We start from the raw sequence: 23,391 nt of genomic DNA, 5'->3' as shown, positions 1-23,391 counted from the left end.
TTCATATTTAGAATTGGTCAAAGGAGACAATTGTTTCAGACCAGGCCTGCAAAAGTGAAGGGCGGAAAAAAAGTCTGCCTCTCTTTTGGGCTATAAATTTGGAAAATGTATCTTTAAATCTCGCTGTTGTGATCTCTGTATATATCAAATACAGACCTGTAAGCTTAAACACTTAAATAAGATAACAGTTGACATACAAGGAAATTATGTGCATTAACACTATACGCAAGGGATACAACCAACCAGTTGCAATAGCAGAATAAACTTAAGCAGGGTGATCACACTGAAGGGGTTTATTTTGCAATAACAACCGGTTGGCTGCACATTATCAGCTTATTACACGCCCACTTGAGTAAATTGTTGGATATTAAATATTGATATTTTATTAGCTTATCTGTAATGAATGCAGACCCTCTGCCAGGAGAAGCTGTTTCCATTTAAGGCAAGACATGAAATTCAAACGAACATCCAATTTGGTTTAATCTCTTGAAAATATAACCTGATATAAACGTAATATAAATATGTCTAATTAGTAACATGTGTAATATTATATAATATAAATACTATACCAATCAGAATCAAGTATTCTAGAGTACTGTGTAAAATGACGTTTAATTTTGAACAGTCATCTCAACTATAAAAATAAACAAATAAGCCCTAATGGAAAATAATAATAACATTGCAGTAATACGGTTTCCATATGAAACTATTTATCAAATCATGATCACAGACTGTCGGCCTCTAGTAAGAAAGCATGCAGGCCAAAGTATTAAACATGTCAGATTAAGCCCTTGTAATTTTAAGACCTATGGGTCAAAGAGGACATAAGAGAAACACCAACCTGAGCGACCTTCACGGAGTTCTGAGTGGCCCCTCCAGCATGGTATTCAACCTTGAATTTCTTGACTATCTCTTCAAACCTAATGCACAAGAGAGGGCAGTAGAATTATTAGATATAATTAAGTCAAATATTTATGCATGCACACATAAAAAATAAAACAAAAAATTTAAATCCCACCTTATTTAACATTAAACATGGCTAATTTATAATATTTAGCCACACATACAAAGAACATCAAAGATTTCTTTTTTATAATAACATAAACAGTACACAATGAGGTGGAAGTTTTGATGAAAGGTTTTATTTTTGACAGCCTTTGTCCGGGGAAAAAAATGGCAAGATCACAATATCACCCAGTGGAGATGCTTTGAGAACAGGAAACCTCAGACACTGTAAACAGGAAATGGAGGACTTATGCCGCAGGGCAGTGAGCCTTCTGAGAATGTGTGAGTGTACTGTACTTCTGCACGAATCTCTCAGCACGTAGAGACACGCACACACACATACACGAGACCCACACAAAGAAAACAATCGACCTGCCTTGTGTCTGGACATTATTACAGAGGAAAGCATTCAGCACAGACCGGTGTATGCAACAGATTTTAACAGCATGCAAATAATGTGAGTCACTGAAGGACACGACCTCCCGTGGCCTCTGCACTGAATACACAAGCAGGATAAACAGACCTTGCGCAGACGCGCACGCTTGTGTTTTTGTCTGAGCTTCCCTTGACGTTCATGTTTGAGAATGATCTCTGCTAAGAGATAGGAAACTCACATGTGCTCATATAAGAGGTGAAGATGAGGGGTCACAAAAAACCTATCTAGTTATACTGGTATTAAACTCTATTTAACTCTGAAATTAAACTTTATGTATCATCCAGGGCAGCTGTTACAAGGGAAGTTGATTCTTCTGTGGCCCGATTGGACCCTGTTGGTGAAAATTGCACGTCGATTTATAAAATTGCTGGCAGATTCTTTGAATTTCAAATGAACTTGAGTGTTAATGCATAATATTACACCACAGACTCATATATATATATATATATACATACAGGAGTGGCCAAGAGTGATGTCCGGAGATCATATTTGCACAATTTGTGCTTTAACAACCGTCAGGTTGGATAAAATTATGAATCCCAAAATAATAAAGAATTTATTTAGTAAGCTTTGCTCATGTGTCGTGTGTCGATTCTTTGTGAAGCCCAACATGCATAAAACATTTTTTATATATCCTTCATACGTTCGAATTAAAGTTATATTTCACCAAAAAAAAGAATATTCTGTCATCATTTACTCACCCTCTTGTCATTTCAAACCTGTATGAATTTCCTTATTACACAAATATCAGAATAAGACTAACAACTTGCTAAAAACCACTCTGAAATTTTGCATAGTTAAGTAGGCAAAATCTGTGAGTGGTTTCCTGTGCCATTTGTAGTGTACTCTGGGTGGTTGCTTACAGGCTTATAATTATGGTACAAAACATAACCTATAAATGTTTACACCATTTTATTGCTTGTTATAGGCAAGGACTACAGCCAAGACCATACCAGACAGAAAAGCTATAGAACGCAACCTTAGGTGTGGTTGCCGATGAAATTCCAAGAAAATCTGTGACACCGTCACTAAAAATACCATGTAAATTCAATCCGTGTTCACATGAATTCCGAGAATGGCAATGACGGCACCAATGTACCAAGCCTTAAGAGACATTGGGGCACAAAAGCAGCTTCGCCCAATGATTCATGAAAAGCTTATCATGTTCCATTAGCACAGAGTGGCCTTGGGGCTCTGAATGTGCCACCCCTGGCTCCCAGCACTTCCTCTGGGAGGAGGGTCAGCCCTCTCTCTGATCTGTCACTCCTCTTGTGACACTGTCAGAGGGGAAAAGCCCATCAAGCAACACTTCATATTCAGCCAAAGAGCAGGAAGGAGCAGCGGGGGGGGGCGGCTTTAGCGAGGAAAGATCTCACATAACTACACATTTAAGTACTTCCTTTAGCAACAGGAGCGCTCTGCACGCTTGGCAACAAAAGGCTCGGGCTGGAGTTGGCTGGCATGTTGAGGCTCTTCAAGATGCTGCCCGACAACAAATGCGCCGGTTTCTCACACCGGCTCGTCTTCATCGTTTACAAAAGCTTCAAAAGGCTTGAGTGACACCTCCTGAGAGCAAAGTCACGTGCGTCTTGCTTGTGTCTGCCTGTCTGAGTTGCCTCTTAAAGGAACAGTTCACCTAAAAATGGAAATCCTGTCATAAATGTACACATCGTCGTGTCACTCCAAACACGTATGGCTTTCTACCACAGAACACAAAAGGACAACATAGTCTGGTCTACAGAAATAGCATGAAAATACTTATTTTACACAAAAGAAAAAACCTCATTTAAACCAGCAAACACAGTTCACTGCAGTTTACTCAACTGTGCCGCACGTTTATAAACATCTTGGCATTAGGTCGTAATAATTAAACTGCGTTCCAACATCCCTGGGTCAGAGCTGAGTGCAGAGGCCGACAGCGCCCCCTGTCCTAACGCACGAGACCCTCATCTCTTCATAGCGTGGGAACAATATACACACTTCCTCAGCAGAGTAAAAAAAATGACTAACCATTCTGACCGCAGTACGTGGGACTGAGCTAAGCTAGTCAAACCACGACCATACGTACACAAACACATTACCCTTTTAAACACACACAGAAAAACCTCTTGCACTTTCTGTCCAATTCTCCACTGGAGAACACATCTTAGTTATGGTCTGAAATGGGTCAGGAGGAGAACTCTGGATGAGCTGCCACAGTGCCTCAGTGTAGGGTTACAAAGCAGAGTTGAAGACCAAACACACACACATACACACAGCCGCCCCTCGGAGGAAAACTAAACAGTAAAGCACTTGCAAATGAAGAATAAAACAACTAAGCCTGGATGATGCATAATGAAACTTGATGAGGAAGGTACATTAATACACAAGTGTAACTAAAATGTGTATATCAGTCAAAACTTTGCCGATCCATGAATTTATTCAAAAAGGCCTGTTTCATATTAAAATGTTTTAGCAAAAATATATGCGAGTAAATATTGCTGTTACTTGTAGGGACAGTTCACTCAAGAATAAAAAATGTCCCTCGAATGTGAATAACTTCCTTTCTTCTGATAAAAACAGAGAAAGTTATTTGGAAGAATACTTGTAACAAAACCTCCATTGACTACCAAAGTAGAAAAATGACATGGCATGGTAGTAAAAAATGCCCCAGAACTATTTGCTTTCCTACATTCTTCAAAATATCTTCTTTTGTGTTCAACAGCACAAATACATTTACAAAGAAATGTCCCTACTATGGTAGTCAACGGCAGTTCCAAATATCTTTGTGAACATTGGAACAAAAACATTTAAGACAGATTTGGATAACCTTGAGGGTGGGTAAATCGTGACAGAATTGTAATTTTTGGGAGTACTATAAGAATTACTTTGAAGTAGGGATGCAACAATATGTACATTTTGGCTGATAACAATAACCGATAATTCCTAGTCATTGTAAGCTGATAACATATATATATATATATATATATATATATATTGGCCGATATACTGCACCTTAATATTAATATAACATTTTCTGAGACTGAAAAATATTTTCCCCCTGAAGATCATGTAAATCAATAAAAATCAAGATTTTTCTTTAAATTATTTTATAATAAATATCATTTTCAATTATAGATGTTCTTCCAGAGCAACCCAGAAAGGTGTTCTCAATTGCCACAAGTCTAACAGGTCTCAAGTCTGCTTCAAACAATATCTTTTGTTTCTAATAAATATCTATCTACATACTACATCAACAATGTTTTGCTAACAGCAGTAAGTGAATGATCATGACAGAAAGGCAGTAATGTACTGGATTTTAACTCTAAGCAGAATGCAGCTGAAGTAGTTTAACCAGAGGAAATGATTCATAATTTATCGGCTATAATATAATCAACCTATATTTGGTCATCGGCAGACACTGATACGGCCGATAATTTATCGTGCATCACTACTTTGAAGTATAGTTCATTGGTCAACATGAATTGAAAAATTATTTAGTTAAAAAACTGTGTAAAACATGTCTTATTTTTAACAAGATATTTACAACAGCTTTATTTCTTACATTCAATATTTTAAATCTGCCTGGCCATCTGGATAAAACTATGGTTCCTCTGACTAAAAACAACACTCTTAAGCTATTTCAGAACGAGTACAAAAATACGTTGAATCGAAATCTAACCCCCAGGCCCAACAAGGAACATACGTGTGAACGTTATCGATCGAAAAAGGCGATATTCACAACTGTTTACTTATTTACTCGGCAAAGGGAAAAAAGCAGTCCACCTCACAGCAGGAAGTAACACCGGCGATGCTCAATATCGACGGCAGTTTTATTTACTGCATAGTAGCTTGACTGGAAGCAGCTGATGTGGCTACATAAGCAATTCACACAAACAAACAGCGAGCCTGCGGGGAGAGGCAGGGACTGTTCATCAATGGCCACAGGCAAACACTACTCCACACACAGCCTTGTGTCTAGGCACTCCACGAACAACATCAAAGCCGCACTCCAGTCAGATTGTTCAAAACACAATCAATTGTGAGAAGCCTCTTATTTCTGAAATGTAAATTGGGCGGCCGTGGAGTGGTGACAAAGGGAGTAAGTGGTACAGTGGAAGGTGGTGGTGTGGATCTGGGGATGGAAACTAGGATTGATGTCGTCTACATGAGGTTGTTGGAGCTAGGGGAGATTTTCTATTTAAAAGCTTCTATTAAAGCTTCACGAGAAGCTGAAGGCAAAAGAAAGAGGAAAACACAAGTTCATTTGAAAAGGGGTAGTGTGTGTTTGAGGTGCATTTGGCCTGTAATGGTGCTTATTTTCATTATGCATTTGGAACACGCTTTTATCTAAAGCAACTTACATGGCATTGTACTACACATTTCTGTTTCGGAAGCTGTGCAATCCCCTGGGATCGAACCCATGACATTGGCGTTGTTAGCGCCATGCTCCAACCACTGAGCCACAGGAAAGAGCATTTAAATTAATAGTTCAGCCAAAAATCTATACTTGTCTGTATGACTTTCTTTCTTCAGCAGATCACAAAATATATTTTGAATGCTGGTAAACGAAAACTGCTGGTCCCCATTTACTTGCACTGGTTATGTGTCTATAAAATAGAAGTCAATGGTGCAACAGGTTTTGGTTACCAACATTCTTCAAAATGTCTTCTTTCGTGATCTGTTGCACCATCAGTCAGCCTGGCGCTGTAACAAAACCTTTGTTTTTACTTCATTAAAATACATTTAATTTTAAATTCATTTTTTATTAAAATGTGATCATTTAAAAAGGTATCACATTAGACTTATAACTCGGTATTCAATAATGTTTTATCGTATTGACAACAAAACACAGAAATGCAAACCTACTTGTGAATTACTTAAAACCTCAAAATGAAAAACGTAATTACCATAAAATTATTTTCATATGGAAAATGTATACGTGACATGTTTAAATTACATTTTGCAGTCTTGAAAACGTTACAAATTGATTTTATGTGATAGTGAATACTTTTGCATATTCCAATTTGTGTCACTTAAAAGAAATAAATGTGTGGGAAAAATGTGTTTATTGTTACGAAAAAGTTATATTATTGTAACTTTTTAATGAATGTTTAACCACAATAATAATTGATTTCTCTACGTCAAAAGATGAAAATATGTTGTTCAGATAAAATGTATAATTTACTGGTGGACAAGATGTTGGTTTCAGTCCGCTCAATGCTGTACTATAAAATATAACAGCAAAAAATACAGCAAAACTACTTCATTCATAACATGTAGCCATTAAGTGCCTATTAAATGTAAAGCACAGGATCCATGATGGATCTAGAATGCGGCTGGGCATCAAACCATTTCATTTAAACAAAGCACAAGGACCATGTTTCCTCTTTTTTTTGTTGCGAGCACCAAATGTTCACTTATGAAAAGAGGAGCACAGTGAGAAATGTCAGCCTGCGCTCTTTGAAATGCTCTACCACAAATGTTACAAGAGCTGAAAAGAATGTGCTTAAACATCAGATTGGCAAAACCAGAGGCAACATGTCTGGCATATGCTTGTGGTTAGAGGTATTAAAGCAAGATGAGAGCTGTCTATTCACGATGGCACTTTTCAGACAGCAACTGAAGATACACCATATCATATGCTGCACTTAATTTTTATTACACAGAGCGCTGTTAAAATATATGTGGGTAGAGAGGGACACAAAAAAACATATTGCTTAACAAAACCAGGTCAAGTCTTAGAAATTCTTTCAGATGGAGCTTTGAAGCACAACAATCGCAGTTAATTAGATCCAGAATATCTTCCTCCACTCCAATAACATTGTTTTTATCAATAGAACTGGATACAATTAAACAAGAACAATGAGACAGCTCACTCTAAATGTCGAAGTGAGACACGCCGCTATGCCAGCGACATTGTTTGCAGATCAGACCTCTAATGGAGAAAGAATGACTGCCTTCACTAACATAGGCCATATTCTAAACACCACAGACAGCTCGTCACAGAGCCGTTGCCTTATAGGGATCAAATATTCGAAGAGTTGATTTAATAATAGAACATTGAATAGTGTGTGCAATTGTCGTCTAAAAATAAACAACAACAAAAACAGTTCCCTGTGTTTCCAGTGTTGATGCGGTGGTGGCGCTGCTAATAACGTGAACACACAGAAAAGCTGTCAACAGACAACTAAAGAAGTCTCTCACAGGATAACATTACGTAGGCGACGCACAACTTGAGACAATGTTAAGTACGAGTTAAATATATGGGGTGCTTCATAAATTGAATGAAAATGAAGTGCAGTGCAAACGCTGGCCTGGAAGATTGCTTATCATAGGTCAACCACTAGGATGATCATTCACATTTGAGGGCGAGGCATCCACATGTCAGCGGCAATCGGCTAGTTTCAAGCGTCAATATCGTCTTCCCCAAATGTTGAAATAGTTTGTCATTTCGCATCACTCACGCGAAAATAAAATTTTTCCACGAGTGATCAAGTGCGTGGAACGCGATCGTTCACATTTGGTGTGAACCCAGCATAATATGATCGCTAAAGATATGCTTCCGCTGATAAGCTGATACTGGAGGTGCCATCATTCAGCTTGTTCGTAATATGTTCCATCATATGTTTATTTTATAAATATGTTTCAGTACGTTACCCAAAAATGTCTGTTATCCTTAATGAATTAAACAGTTCGTCATCATAAAGATGGAAAGCGTGAATGGTCTCTCTCCCCTTCTCTCTTTTTATGTGCATGCAGCCTATTAGTGCGTTCATACAACCGCCGCCGAGAGCGTCAAATATCGCTCTGGCCGCCCTGCCAACGACATTGTAGAAAGATTCTTGGACGCTCTAAAATATGTGGTCGGAAAAAAGTCTACAGGGCTGCGTTTTCTGGAATACTATCAAGCGTTGGACTTCTATGTTCTGATTGGTTTACGCCGAACTGCATCATAGCTCATCACCAAAAAGTTGACCTGATTTCAACTCTCCTTGACACCCTCAACCGCCAAGACGTGCCGTTGCTCGCTGCCGGCTCACATTGAAAATGAATGACTTGACGCTCTCGGCGACGGTGTGAACGCACAGTATACGTTCTTGAGGTGGAGGTGTGCGATTTTCAAATATTTTCTGATAGTTCCAAGCGAATTTCAAATATTATTTTGTCTTTAAACACACAGGACTAACAATGACAACAAGCTCTTAAATACTCATTATGAAACACCCAGTTAGAGAAAAGGACTGTGTCCAGATCTAGATTACAGGTCTGATAGAAGACACAGTGTTAGGGCTGTTAAAAGGAAGTTCAAGTAGTTTGCGAGGTCCTAAATGATTCACGGATCTCCTTTGGATCATCTCAAGATGAACTGTTCAGCAGTGCTTTGGGAGAGTGCTGAAAAACCTAGAGTCGAGCTACGATCACATCGACTATACAATTCTTCTTTGAGCTCGTAACGCTGATGCCAATATGTTCACGGCCGAGGATGTGTTCACCAGAGAGGACAGCTGACAAATAAATATAAGGCTTTTTGTCTGTAAACAAGGGTTTACGTAAGTCCAGAGCTCCTTGAGGAATCAATGGAAAACACTCAAGGGTGCAAGTGGAGGAGATCATAAAAAGAGCAGAAATGCTTTACTAGGAACAGTTTGTTTTGTGAGTAATTGCCCGGCTGCATAATAAAGCGTGTTGAAGTTTATGCCAAGGCGCTGCGATGCAGTGAGAAACTGTGCAATAAGCACAGAGAGCCTAATTGAATTATTATCAATTGAGAAATTGCTTTCCGAGTACACAGTGATCCGTCACGTCGAACAATTGTTCAAGGAATAGTTATCCAAAATAAAAAATGAATGTGTTATTTACGCGCCTCATGTTGTTCCAACAGTACTGAATGTACCGGTCACTCTTTTACATGCAATTACAATTGTCTGGGAATTAAGCTTCTAAGGGAAACAGAATGTAAAAACCCTATAATGGTAATTTAATTAAAAAACAATTCATGGAGATGATCTATATAAAAAAATATATTGTGTTCTTTACTTTTCGCCAATGAGAGTTACAGCAGATGTCCAAGCATTTCAACAAGGACTTCTATTTTAACCCTCAAAATACATACATGTATATATACAGCTGCTGAAAAAATGGGAGACCATTCCAAATTTTCATTTAATCAGCATTTCTAGATGTATTGTGTCCATTCCAGTCCAGTCCAGTGTCTGTTGAATTTCTACAAAATCAAACCTCAAAAGAACAGCAATGTGAAAGACATAAAAACTGCGATAATTGACATTAACATAATTTTCTTTATTTTATTGTCCTAAATACATGCACAAATATTACTGTTAAATTGCTTAAAAGTCAATATGAATTAGCATTCATGTGGCTCAGTGGTTAGAGTATGGCGCTGGCCAAGGTCAAGGATTCGATTCCCAGGGCATTGCACATAGCCAGAAACAAAAATGTATAGTACAATGCAATGTAAGTCGATTTGGATAAAAGCTTCTGCCAAATGCATAAATGTTTTTTTGTAACAGAGCATCTTTTCTAAAATAATTTACACGTTTCTCCAGTTTTAATTGTCTGCAAATTAATGCAAATAGAAGTTTGGGAGAAATATTGTTAGTAGTTCAAAGGATTAAACAAAATTTTTTATTTAGCCTATACACATACAGTACCTATAAATAGTAAAAAGCCATTCTGCAGTAGAAGACGTTTAACTAACATAACTAAATCAAGTTTGAATAAACATGATAATGAAAATTATAACATTTTCATTCTTGTTTAAACCATTTCTTTTAAATGAAGACATCTAGTGTAGGGTGAATGTCAAAGGTGCTGTATTTCTCCGGCATCGCTCAGGAGAGACTGTCTGGACCAGGATGTACTGGGATTAGGTGCGTGTCTATACAGTACTTTCGATTAAAGATTTATACAGCATCTGTTAGAGCTATTGACACACAACATGACCTCTAAAATAGCTGCCCTGTTTTCCCATTTGAAATCATAGCAAGAGTTCACTGTCAAACTAATTCTGCAGAGGCCCAAGCCGCCCAACTAGAATGAGCCAACTCATGTCCTCACATAAAAACATGCAGGAGCGCATATACAGACACCTATACAGACACACACACGCAGAGAAAAAAAACACACAGACACAGTCAGGAGTAATGGCAGGGAACAGATTGAACCTGCTGTTGGGTGGTCGTGTAAAGTCCGGATAAACTTTTGACTGCAGAGCATGTCTAAATTATGAAGTGAAATAGATGGGTTCATTTATTTGGAAATGCACATACCAGGTGGCAAGAGCGTGGGACATTATTAATGTAGCTGTCATGTAAATTCCACATAAACGCAGGAACAGAGAGGAAATGTACAATTTACAAGCATCTTACTGACCGAACCCACAAAGCAGCCATTCATTCGCCAACGGGCCGCGTTTAAATAGAAACAAGGTGGTCGCTGGTCGCACGTCAGCATTAGCCTCTCAATAAACAAGTGAATTATACAGGCCTGTCAGAAAACTGACCCAAACCTTTGATTTAGGATAGCAAACAAGATGTCAACTTTCACATTTGATCCTTGTTTTGCGGTTGCGTGTGTTATATTACAGCAAGTGCAACAACGTTTAAACAACATATTCCACTAAAGTGAAATCTGAAAACTGGACGCCACATGCTGAGCTGAGGTCCGTGAGAGACGGAGGGCTGCTGTGTGACAACACCGAGCAGAATGCTGTTTTTGCTGGCGGCTGGGCAGCATCTCTCTCTCACTCTTTTTCTCTCTCTCTCCAGATGAGTCATTAAAAGGCAGGCAGAACCAAGTGTCCTGGCTTTAAATGCCACCCTCTAAAAATAAACCCCAAATTGCAGCCTGACTAATGTCTCCATCAGTATTCTCTTTTCCAGGACCGTGTGCTAGCTTAAACGCTAACCTGTACACAGCACTTTCCGCAGGAGGGGGGACCGCCACCTTGACTGCTCTTCATGTTAATCATAGCACTCCTGGAAATTTCCACCTACTTCAAAACACATTTATACGAAGCCTGAATTTTTCTCCACACACACATTGAAAGGGAGCAAATTAGTTTTCTGTAAAAATACATTTTAAAAAAGTAACTGGATTTAAAGGTCCAGTGTATGAACTTTTGCGGCATCTAGCGGTGAGGTTACAAATTGCAACCAACGGCTCAGTCCACCCCTCCCTTTCGAAGCACTACGGTGGCTGACACAGAACTAAGATCTCATCACGTTTTATTTGCTGGAGGTGATAACCAATTTACGCAACACACTCTGTAGTTTGTCTGTTTAGGGCTACTGCAGAAACAACATACATATTCCATTCAATGGGGGGCCACACTGTATGTGGAAAGCACATTCTAAGGTAATAAAACATAATTATACACCACTGAAGACAGCGTTTTGTATATTATATTGCATTTTTTGTTAATACAGTAGATCCACCGAAACATTACACACTGGACCTTTAAACGTGTTTGGAACATCAATAGAGCTGTACAATATATAATTGTGACACCTTGCTTATTCACTGCTTTAACTCTCAAAAGGAAGTGGTGGTTCACATCGTGTAACTTTTCACCTAGCCAACATTTTTCTTCAGACTTGGCCGTGTCTATGTTTTGTCACATACCCATACAAAGGTGCAGCTTAGATTTCAAAAGTGAATGAAGTAGGTTCCTCTGAGCTGAGGGTGACAATAACCACCCTTTCAAATACGCTTATGTAAAACATGAAACGGCGCGGTTAAGCAAGCCCTCTATGGAACGCGGCGGTTGACGTGCTCTCACGCACGGCCCCTCACGTCCCGATCGCAGACAGACGGAATGTCTGTGGCCTCCTGTGAGGGCCTCCTCCCCGCTGGAGCAAATTCACCACATTAATGGAGAGGGATGGAAAAGACTTAATAAAGCTTGGGGGGACACCTGCTCCTAGCCATCCGCACTGGGGAATCTGAGCAGCCTGGGTGTTTATTTCACACAAGGGGACGGATTGGAATCGAACACGCACACACTCTCCCGCTCGTGCACAGACACACGGGGGCTCATAGGATTTGGGCTTGAATAACTGTTTTTCAGCACCTTGAAGCACAGACGCCGAGGGGCCCCGCTCTCAGAGGGCTTAAGGAGTCCTGCTCAAAAGCAGCAGCTGCCTCGGGACCTTTCCCCCCTCGCGAGGCCCAGGGGATCACGTGGCTCGGCTACAATCAAGAGCCTTTTAACCATTTATTCATTTAGCGGCGGGCGCGCACATATCATTCTCCATCACCCTAAACAGCTGTCACGGGCCATCCCGAACCACTGAAACCAAAGGACATCATTAACGACCTGTAAATTCTGACTGAGACAGAATCAGTTTAGCAAACAATGTAAATGTATAACATGTATAACATGCAAAGAACGAAAAGACAAAAGTCGTCTGACAAAGCAAAGCAGCTTGAAAATCACCTGAGAGAGTTTTCTCATTTGATCGAGATTGAAGGCTATATTTAGACAAACAGCTAACAGACGCACTGGGACACGTGCAAACAATGCAGGATGACACGGAATGTAAAGGGGAACGTCAATCCTTGTTTCAACAGAGTCATCTGCTGCGCCAAGACTGCCAGACCTTCAAGAATTAACAGTGTGATCAAATGCATGTATGTTTTTTTCCTTCTTTCTCTCTCCTTCACTGTCGCTCATGAAAGACATCAAGCTATGCAACATGGTTTGTGTAATTGTTCCGGTAGTTTAACAAGAACTTCATGAGGAAATCAGAGAGGGGTGGATGGGTACAAAACAAATCTGGCGATAAATATTGTTGTTCCAGCCCTAATTAAATTGTTCGGTAATTTCTCGACACAAAAAGGGAACACAGTTTATCCGTTTAAAATCAATAGCCCATTTCACGGTAAGCCACGTCTCAGCGTGACGACGATGTCATTACTTATTCTCTTCTCTGAGCTTCCCAAGGTTGTTCTGTTTTTAAAAAGAGCGAGAGAGAGAGTCGGACGGACGGAAGGAGAGAGAGAGAGGAAAGTCAATAATAATTCCTCTTTTATAAATGGATGGATCTGGCTGTCATGGGACAGCTTTTCAAACGCGGTGTCTCATCTCTCTCAACGACTCTTAAGTAATGTCTACAGAGCCACTCACGCACAAATAAGATCATTAAAAGCACTGATTACCTCTGAGCCTTCACCACTCATCTTTAAAATATTCTTTACTCTCTGACAAGTAGAAAGCCAATTTAAACTGAGATGTTAAAATGAGGCGAGCGCTACATTCTGCGGTGGAGGCCGTCTTCCAAAACAATTCGGAGGCGGCCCGTTTGACTGATTACCCGACCGCTTATTTGTTTTGAAACAATTACTGGTAATCATATTGATGTTTATGCGCGGTGCCCTTTCTGAGAAGTAAAACTCAGCTTTGTAATTACATCACTGGAATCTAATCAAGAGGAGATAAACCTTCACCTATGCTAACAACGTATTAAAATGCAAATCAGCGCAGTTGCAGATACTCGCGCGCTTGCGGGCCTAATTATCCTGTGATGTCACGGACGCCGTCCTCGTGTTGCGTTTCCTTGGCAATCTATCAATCTGAATCTAGTCATTAACTTTACAAATATTAACGACGAGACGTACAAATCGGAAATGATCTGTTTTTGATGAGCTACGCAGGTGCACATGAAGCTTGTAGGGATGGCATCACCATATCAAACAGACATCATCAAGCCCCTCAGCCGAGGGGGAGTCGCATTGTTGGCAGCAAACCTGAATGAAGCGAAAGACATGGGGTTTCTTTTTATTCTGATAGAATTAAAATCAAATAAAGCGGCACACAACGATCATTTTTCCAATGTTATTGTTTGCTCTTGTGAGGAAATCTGACTAGTAATGGGAGACGTGCAAAAAATAAAGACATTTAATGTTATGTTGTTTTAATGCTATGTAGTTAGTATTTTAGCCTTAATTAAATCAAATTAGCTAGAAATATTAGTATAAATACAGTTTTCTATTTACTCCCTTATGAAGAAATGTATTTACTTTTATGATGCATGTGGTTCTTGGGTCATATACATGGACACAAAGTGATGAATATTATATATTATAATTAAAAAAAATTGTATAATACAAATAATTAACATTACATTTATTTTAAAAAATTATTGTATTAAAAGTATTTTTTTTTTATTTGTATAAGTAAGAAGATTCAATAAGAGGAAGGAAGGAGGCGGGAACCGGTGAACGTAAAACAACATTAAATTAAATAAACACACAATAAAACAAACTTAAAATGCTCCCTCACGGTCAACTCTAAATCCATACAACCACAACATGAACTCCAGGCCTGGTCTTTAAACGTTATGTTGACGCCCATTTAATCATTAAAACTTCTTAAGGGGCCCTGAGTGAGATGTAGTAAAAGTGAAATTTTTCAGGATATTTCTTTATATAAACAAAATAGTTAATTTGTGGGTGAGCCATCCATTTAACATGGGCTGTCCTAATGGTAAGGTTACTGCCATCAGATCTTTTTCAGGTCAAGGGCATCAAACCTCATCATTTGAGTGAAGTTTGTGCAACCCCTCACACACGGAGGGCCATCAGGACTTGTACCCGTCATGTAGCCAAAGACTTGTCTCCGCTGTGACAGTCCAGGTTTCAATTAGACTGACAGAGCAGCATATATAGACGTGCTAAGTTTGAAAGCAGGCAGATGGCGCGAGATAGACCTTCCTCTGCTCTTCAAACCCCAACTAAAGAGACTGCCCTTGACTGATCTCCTGAGGGAAACACACGGGATGATCCGTCGAGCTGTGATGTTCCATGTCAATAATTCATATCCATGCAGAGAACAGCGTATGGCCTAATGTGAACCATCTAGGAGCTTGCTGCTAAAGTGTTTCTTCGCTAATGAAGAAGAAAGGAAAAGCGGAATGTTCAAGTCCAATTTACTCCCACAAAATGACTGTAGGATCTCCGTTTCTGTAAAAGTATGCTCATTTAAAGAACTTTTGGCTGGGAATCAGTCAGAGATAAATGAGGGTAATTACACACATGGACCAACTGTTTAAATTAGGTTACAAGTTAGGTTACAATACTTTTAACTGCTGGAGTCAAACTAATGCTGCTTTCCCCTTGGCACAATACTTTGGATTTTACTTTATGTACACTGTGATCTTATCTTGCACCTCAACAGTGTTAAAACAAGATAAATCACTAATAAAAAACAATGAACAAACATTCATCTTGAATGGCTCGGCCTAAACAACGCAAAACCTGAGGGAGCGGCTGTTCATCACATTTACATTTATGTATTTGGCGGACGCTTTTATCCGAAGCGACTTACATTGCGTTGTTCTATACATTTGTTTCTGACTATGTCATCACCGCCCTTTTAAAAACATCAGAATCATTCAACAATAGCGCATTAGGAAAAACAAATTCCTCTAACACACCCGACAATACTTCATTACACACCCAGCAGATTTTCCATGATGGTTGTTGGCCAACGGTCAAGAGCGCTGTGATTTACAGCTCCACCTGCTGGAGGACACACACACACACAGACGGTGGGTCTCGACTGAAATCAAAGCCAGGACTAGGGGGCAACAGAGTGCACATAATCATTCAGCTCTGTTCGTAATGAGGTGCTAGGGAGACAGAAAGCACAAAGCAGCAGGTCTGAGGTCAGTTTTATAGAGTGATTTAAGACGATTAAAATCAAAGCTGGGGGTTTGTGGCTGTTCACAGCCCAGCACAACCAAACAGGAGTGGCGAGGCATCCGAACGCTGTAAACATGGGAGACGTGCGCGCTCGTAAGGAGATGGTGGAGGGGAGCAGCCCACCGCCATCAGGCCAGCATTTAGTGCAGCATGAAAACAGACGGCCTGGCCGAGGTCCACGGCGGCCTGCAGCTTAGCAATTAGAGACCGTCCAGCTTTGACTACAAAGAACAAACAGACATTAAAAATACAAACACACAGGACGAAATCTGGGACGACTCTACCTGACTTGTAACACTTGGCCACAACCCGCCTCGGTAGAAAGAGATCTATGTCCCCACCTGCGAGGCCAAAGACCAATGGAAAATCCCACAGTGGCCGTAAAAGCCAATGTTGCGTTTCTACGCCGGGATGTGGCGTACAGTCTGGAGCTTTCCTGGCAGCTAGGTTACTACCGCCGTAATTCACAGCACATAAATCTGAGGACATACAGCAGGCTTTGAATGATGATAAACACCGTCTCTCTCTCTTTTCATCGAGCAAGGATTGGGCAGAATGGACGCATGGTTGAGATGAAGAGGTTAGTGTTTGGACATTGAGCCATTAGAGCAAATCACTTTTAGAGAGGGGAGATCTGTCTGCAAAGAGAGGATCATGGGAAATGAATCAGGCAGGAGCCAGCGATGGAGTCGGAACAGCCAGGGAAGATTGACCGTGAGCTCCCAGATTCCGAAGTTGACCCCTGTCCACAAACCACCTAAGATTTTCATATTTGACTGGTTGGTAAGTTATTTGTTTTAGGGAATACTTGATGCTGGTTTGAGTTATGGCTTTTTAAATGACGAAAATGATAAAGCAAAAAACTATTGAACCAATATGAGCATCTCTAAAACAATCGTTCTTTCTCTAAGGTCACAATAAGGTCACCAGACTGACCTCTGCAACCCAATCCCGAGGTGTGGCGTTTTAGCCGCACTTCCACGAGTCAGCCAGGGTTGGCGGAGCACTGATGCATGTCTGCCAATGGGAAGGCAGAGCGAGGAAAGCTCACACAGGGATAATCTAACAGGACCGTACAGTGGAAGTTTGTGGCTCATTAAGGTGAACAGTATTTGTTCTCCAAGCGTACAGCTCTCAAGCACAAGTGTCAGGAAAGCAGCGCCGATGATTAATTGTGCCCGTCCTCCAACTCGAAGAGCTAAGCATCCCTGCCAATCTTTTTTCCTTTAATGTTGACAAAGCTCTTTGCCTCAAAACACTGCAGAGTAAAAGCTCATATTGCAAGTGTGCACAATTTGCAAAGGTTTGTCCTCTCAAATATACTATTTCTCCCCGATCCTCGCACCTGCAATTTAGCTTTCGGTGCGCGACGACAATTCTTCCTGCCCGCACTCTCAAATAAAGAACAGCACACTCATCAAAATGAGCTCCATCAGAGACAGAGAAAACAGTCAGACTCAGCTGTCTCGCTGAGGCTTCACAGCATTAGGACAATCTATGGAACAAAGGACATTGATCAAAGCCTGTAGATTTTTCAATGAGATTATGTGGAGTGAGTGCTGCATGCTTAATATTTGTACAGCTTTGGTAAATGACAATTATTACAAAAGAAAAACACAGAATTACATTAAAAACATATTTTGCCAGTCTGGGAAATCATTTTCTGTTGAGAATGAGTAAAAGCACCCTGTGGCATTGTGTTGTTCAACACTAAAAAAATGCCCTGAGCGTATGCTGCCATCTGCGGGCTGGCTATGGTATCACACCTACCATGTGTTTAACTAAATACTGTCTCAATTCAAGCATCCCACTAACACAGAAATGACTTAAACTACTATAACATAATGACATTACAGTGCTATACATGACTAGTCATTTTACATTTTAATACATGATAAAAATGCGTCCAATACGGCAACATTACAAATTACATCAAGACAAAATGTTAATGGCTTTAAAACAAGATTATATTTGTGAAAATGCGCAAATGCACTAACTAACATGAACTAACAATATCGTTTTTATAACCTTAGTTAATGGCAATGCAATTATTCATGTAAGTTCATGGCACATTAACTAATGTTAACGTTTAAAAAATGTATTGGTAAATGCTGAAACGACCATGAACTAACATTAAAGTGATAGTTCATGCAAAAATGATGAATTCTGTCATAATTTACTCTCTCTTGTCATTTCAAATCTTTATGACATTCTTTATAACGCGGAACACAAAAGAAGATACTTTGAAGAAAGTTAGTAACTGAACGACACTGGCCCCCATTCCCTTTTACTTTAAGTGAATGGGGCCAGTTAACAACATTCTTCAAAATATATTTTTGGGGTTCTGCGGAAGAAAGTTAGTCATACAGGTCTAAAATGACAAAAAGGTGAGTAAATGATGAAAGAATATTTATTTTTGGGTGAATAATCACTTTAATAAATGTTGTCCAAGTATCTTTCATTGTTAGTTCATTTTAACTAATGCATTCCTTACTTGTTAATAGACACAACCTTATTTTAAAGTGTTACAAAAAAATTGTAAATGCAACACAAATTCTGTCTTTGTCACAAGATGGCAGTGTTGCATATATACTGTATGAAAATGAATCCTCTGAGACCTTCCTACTAAAACCTGATACAAGTTATCTTATTTCCAGATACATCGCAAAACATTTCAAAGACTAATACATTTCTATCAGTGCACAATAAATGGCTGTAATTCAACACGTCTTCTCTCAACAAGCCTGTACTTCAGAGAGTCTCCCCCTGCTGAGTCTTGGCTCCATCTATGGTTTGTTAGTGAGTTCTTCTTAGCCATATTAGCCTCTGGCTTGCTCACTGTGAGTCATAGGTGGCACTATTTCCCGCTAAGCTGCTTTGAGCAATATGTATTTATTGTGACAAGTGCTACACAAACAAAGCTAAATTGAATCCTCGTAAGGGCCTCGTAATCACAGAAGCACAGATACATGCCAAAAAACGTATCCAGAAGTCTAAAGCCAAATTTTAAGACACATGATTGTGATCTAAGTCATGCATGGTTCAGTCACACCCATCTACAGTAGCACTGAACAGTGAAATGAACAGTATTATTCAAACAGAATAAACTCTGTATTTAAGCAATAAAGCCACCAGATTTTAAAACAGCTAAAGGCACGACCTGTAGTGTTTACAATATAATATGGCCTTAAGCATCTTTTTAATTTAATAAAGCAACTTTAATTTGTAAGTTTAATATTTAGATTGGCATATTTCTTTTCCCATAAACCATCTCTATACATTTCAATGTATGGTTGAACAAAGAGAAAGATATTTGGAAGAATTCTTATAACCAAATATTGACTGCCATAGTAGGAGAAATACATTATAATTTATCTTGTTCAGTTTAACACAAAAGATGATATTTTGAAAAATGTAGGACAGCAAAACGTTCTGGGGTATTATTGACTACCATTGTCCAACTGTAGCTGGCTGGCTGAATGCCTTTCTGTCAGGTCACAGTCTCTGGTAAGAACAATAAAAGAGTTCTCGGAGGAGAAAAAGAAAAGACTGCCTTTATAAACCTATACATGTACATGTACAGAATATATAAGATGAATGCACTGTTGATCAATTTGATAAAAAGAGATGCAGTTTTCCTATAGAGATGTGGGATTTAAAACACTGCAAACTCAAGAGAGTCTTTAAAAGACATTCAGCACATTCAGCATACTACAACAATAGCGTTATAGATTATATACTGTACGCCACTGACAGATTTCAGGCCTTGCTGTTTTGCTAGGACCATTTTGAGCAACTGAATTCTTTAAACGCAGTCGGGTTGAGAATACAACACAATAAAGGGGAAGCTTCCAATGACAGCAAAGTTCTGAACTCGATCAGAAGAAAATATTTCATGAGCAAATTATACATTTAGCCGTGGTTTACAGTTACAAGCACACAGGAGATAATCATTACCACAAGTCTCACTTTCAAAGTGAATAAGTGTAAATATAACAACATTTAACAAATTTAAAAGACACATGCAGTCCAAAGATTAACAGACAATATGCTATATTGTTTCAAGCATCAAGAACGGACTTTGTTTTACAGTACATTGTGCATACTGAAGCAACACACTGTCTGGTCTGATCAGAACATACAGATAGAGGAAGAGTCCAACACAGATGAATAAACCAACAGTGCAAAAGGTTTCTGTCAGATTCTTATGTGCTTCGTGTAGGCTTGAAACACACTTATCTATGAAGCAAAACAAAAACAACCCTAAAACCATGTGATGTTACACATAAACACAGTCATTAGATTTGCAATCATTAAATAGTACCATGTTGATGTTTAAGAGCCATGTAATACACTATTGTCACTAGATTAATGTGAAATGATGTGTCACTTGACCTTGTGTCGTTGCAAACCTATTCTGTGGAACACAAAAGTAGATGTTTTAAAGCTGTTCTTTTCCATAAAACATAAGGCTTGATGTAACTGTGATAAAAGGCTCTCACATTTGTTAGTTTTAAAAACCTAACACAAGTACTGAATGAGCACATGGGAGATTGCTTGAATACATGACTGTGACTGGTTGACTGATGTTCCTCCTCAGGTTTTGCAACAGAACGGTATCCATCGTTAGCTCTTAAACTTTGATCACTCATGAGACCATCAGTCTGGTGCCCTCTGACCAACAGTAGCTGGACATTAAAGGACTTAAAAACTAGACAGGCGTAGAGTACTTGACTAACGAAAACAAGTTTAACATCTCAAAATTTCATGCAATTATTACGTGTAACAAGCAATACTGCTCTACTTCTCTTCAACAGACTCATAAACCCTTTCCCAAGTCTAGGCCTGCAAGGGCCTCTAACCCCTCAGGATTGACAGCAGAATGAAGCAGGAAAATGTGCTTTTATGATGCAACTGTGGTAGAATCAAATGCGCCTACATATGCTTCAGGCAAAAGTGCGTGTTGCCATAAAGCTGACGAGAGCTGTCTCTAAAGGTCTAAACTCCTGAGAGCAAAGAATATAAAGTCTGAAATCTTCACATAACTGATGTAACATCTCTTGATTTAATCATGTGTCAAAGCAACAGCTTGCTAAAAATGCTTGACGTGTTCTTATAATTCTCTGCATTAAATGGGATCAGACACTAGCCAGGTTTCCATTACTTTTTTATTGATATTTAGAAAATATCGTGTAAATCTGTATTGCGATTAAAGGTATTTTGTTTCTTCTCCCGATAAGACGCCATACTTCTTTGCACATTTTATGGCAGGTTGCACACCGAATAGGGAAGAGAAATGTCTATATTGACTTATGTTTTCGTTTGTTTTTGACTGTTCCTAATAAATCTGCATACTGCACGCACTTGTTTTCCTGCATTTTGGCCATCATACAAGATATAACTTAATATTAATTCCTTACATCCTATTTTTCCATATGTTCTGCCAAAACATACCTCGAATGGTCTTGTGACTTTTGTACGCCACGTGCCTTGTAAATACGACAAAAAAGAATTCCATTGCAGTTTCGCACTGAAATGCATATGCCTGAAAAAACACCTCATGTGAGCTTTCCTGTAGCTCAGTGGTAAGTGGGTTGTGGGTTCGATCCCAGGGGATTGCACATACTTAGAAACATATAGGGTAATGCTATGCAAGTCGCTTTGGATAAAAGCGTCTGCCAAATGCGTAAGCCTGAATAGCATCTATGAGAGTTTTTGAAATGTCCATTTCAATTTGCACATTTGGAAAGTCAATGGAAACGCAGCTACTGATACTCACTTATTTCCTCATCAGTAGTTCATAATTCATGCTAGCAGAGACATACATTCCACATGAAAATGAAAACATTAAATACAAAGAAATATTTGTATATTTGTAATAAAAGTAACATGGTACTTAAACTTACATTTCCTTGTGCTTGTCCTCTGCTAAAATCTGGTCATTTGGCTTGAGTCCATACCTGTGAGACACACAAAGAAAATAAAAATTGTAGAAAGAAATTTGTTGCATAAAACGCAGTACAGTTGTAGAAGATTAAACACGATTTACTGAGCATAGTGAATGTGTGATGCTTTGATGTTTTTTTCAGATATTTTGCTTTAATTTAATTGTAAACAAAACATTTATCAGTTTGCAATCTACAGCAGGGCCTGGGATGTCAAAGGTTACTTCTGCGATAGTCAATATTTTTAAAGAAACAATACCGGTACATCAATAGTCTGTGTAGTACCTAATAAATAAATGCTGAAAAATGGACTGGTGGTGGCACTGGTTACACTTAGATATAGATTTTGCAATGCATTCAGCCTTGCATGCCTGTTTCTCTTTGTAGAAAACATTGAATTGTTTATATTGATGCAATGATGTAAAATAGGTAGAATTGTCCAATAACCAAAACGGGATTGCTATCAATTTGTATGTATATAATCTACAGTATGTGTATAATCTACAGCAAACAGAACCATACACCCCTGAGATAAGGACAAGTACATGCGACAGCAGTTTTGGCACAAAACCCTTTTTGTTAAACCGTAGTTAACGACCTAAATTCACACATCATTTTAAGTTGTCTTTTTCTTTCCCCTCTTTCATTTTATAGGGACAGTTCCCCAAAAAATGACAATTCTGTCCTCATTTACTCACCTTTGAGTTGATTCAAATCTGTAAACATTTCTTTATTCTGATGAACACAGAGAAAGATATTTGGAAGAATGCTTGTAAGCAAACAGTTATTGGACCCTACTGACTAACATAGTAGGAAAATGTATTTTATAATTTTTGGTTCTGTTAAACACAAAAAAAGATATTTGAAGAACGTAGGACAGCAAACAGCTCTGGGGCACTTTTGACTATCATTTAAATTTTTTCTACTATGGTAGTCAATGGTGACCAAGAACTGTTTGGTTACAAGCATTCGTCCAAATATAATTCTCTGTGTTCAACCAAACAAAGAAATGTATACAGGTTTGGAACAACTAGAGAGTGAGAAGTGCATGATCATCATTTACTAACCATTTCGTCATTTCAAACCTGCATGTCTTATTTTTAAGAATTTTGGTAACTGGACCCCATGCACTTGCATTGGTTTTGTGTCAAGTAAATGTGGGCCAGTGCTGTTTGGTGTCCAACTTTATTCAAAATATGAGTAAATGATGACAGAATTTTCCATTTGGGTTGAACTATCACTTTTAAGAGAGCTAGCATAGCTGGAATGTTGTCCAAGGAGGCATTCATTTACAAAACA

The 23,391-nt window shown here is 38.9% G+C and overlaps 1 protein-coding gene across 2 annotated transcripts in view; it reads right to left on the bottom strand.

Annotated features, from left to right (window-relative positions):
- adka (adenosine kinase a) overlaps positions 1–23,391 on the bottom strand; it is a 128,303-nt gene that overhangs the window by 97,471 nt on the left and 7,441 nt on the right. For both annotated transcript variants that reach the window (XM_079473335.1, XM_079473336.1), the window contains exons 3-4: positions 22,054–22,107; positions 842–920 (exon numbers count right to left, since the gene is read on the bottom strand). In XM_079473335.1, the coding sequence (XP_079329461.1) occupies positions 842–920; positions 22,054–22,107 (133 nt within the window). The remainder of the gene's footprint in view (positions 1–841; positions 921–22,053; positions 22,108–23,391) is intronic.

This window comes from Barbatula barbatula (genome assembly GCF_947034865.1).
Source record: "Barbatula barbatula genome assembly, chromosome: 14".
Classification (NCBI taxonomy): domain Eukaryota; kingdom Metazoa; phylum Chordata; class Actinopteri; order Cypriniformes; family Nemacheilidae; genus Barbatula; species Barbatula barbatula.
The sequence above is the reverse complement of the archived record's forward strand: the minus strand, read 5'-3'. Positions and strand labels throughout refer to the sequence as shown.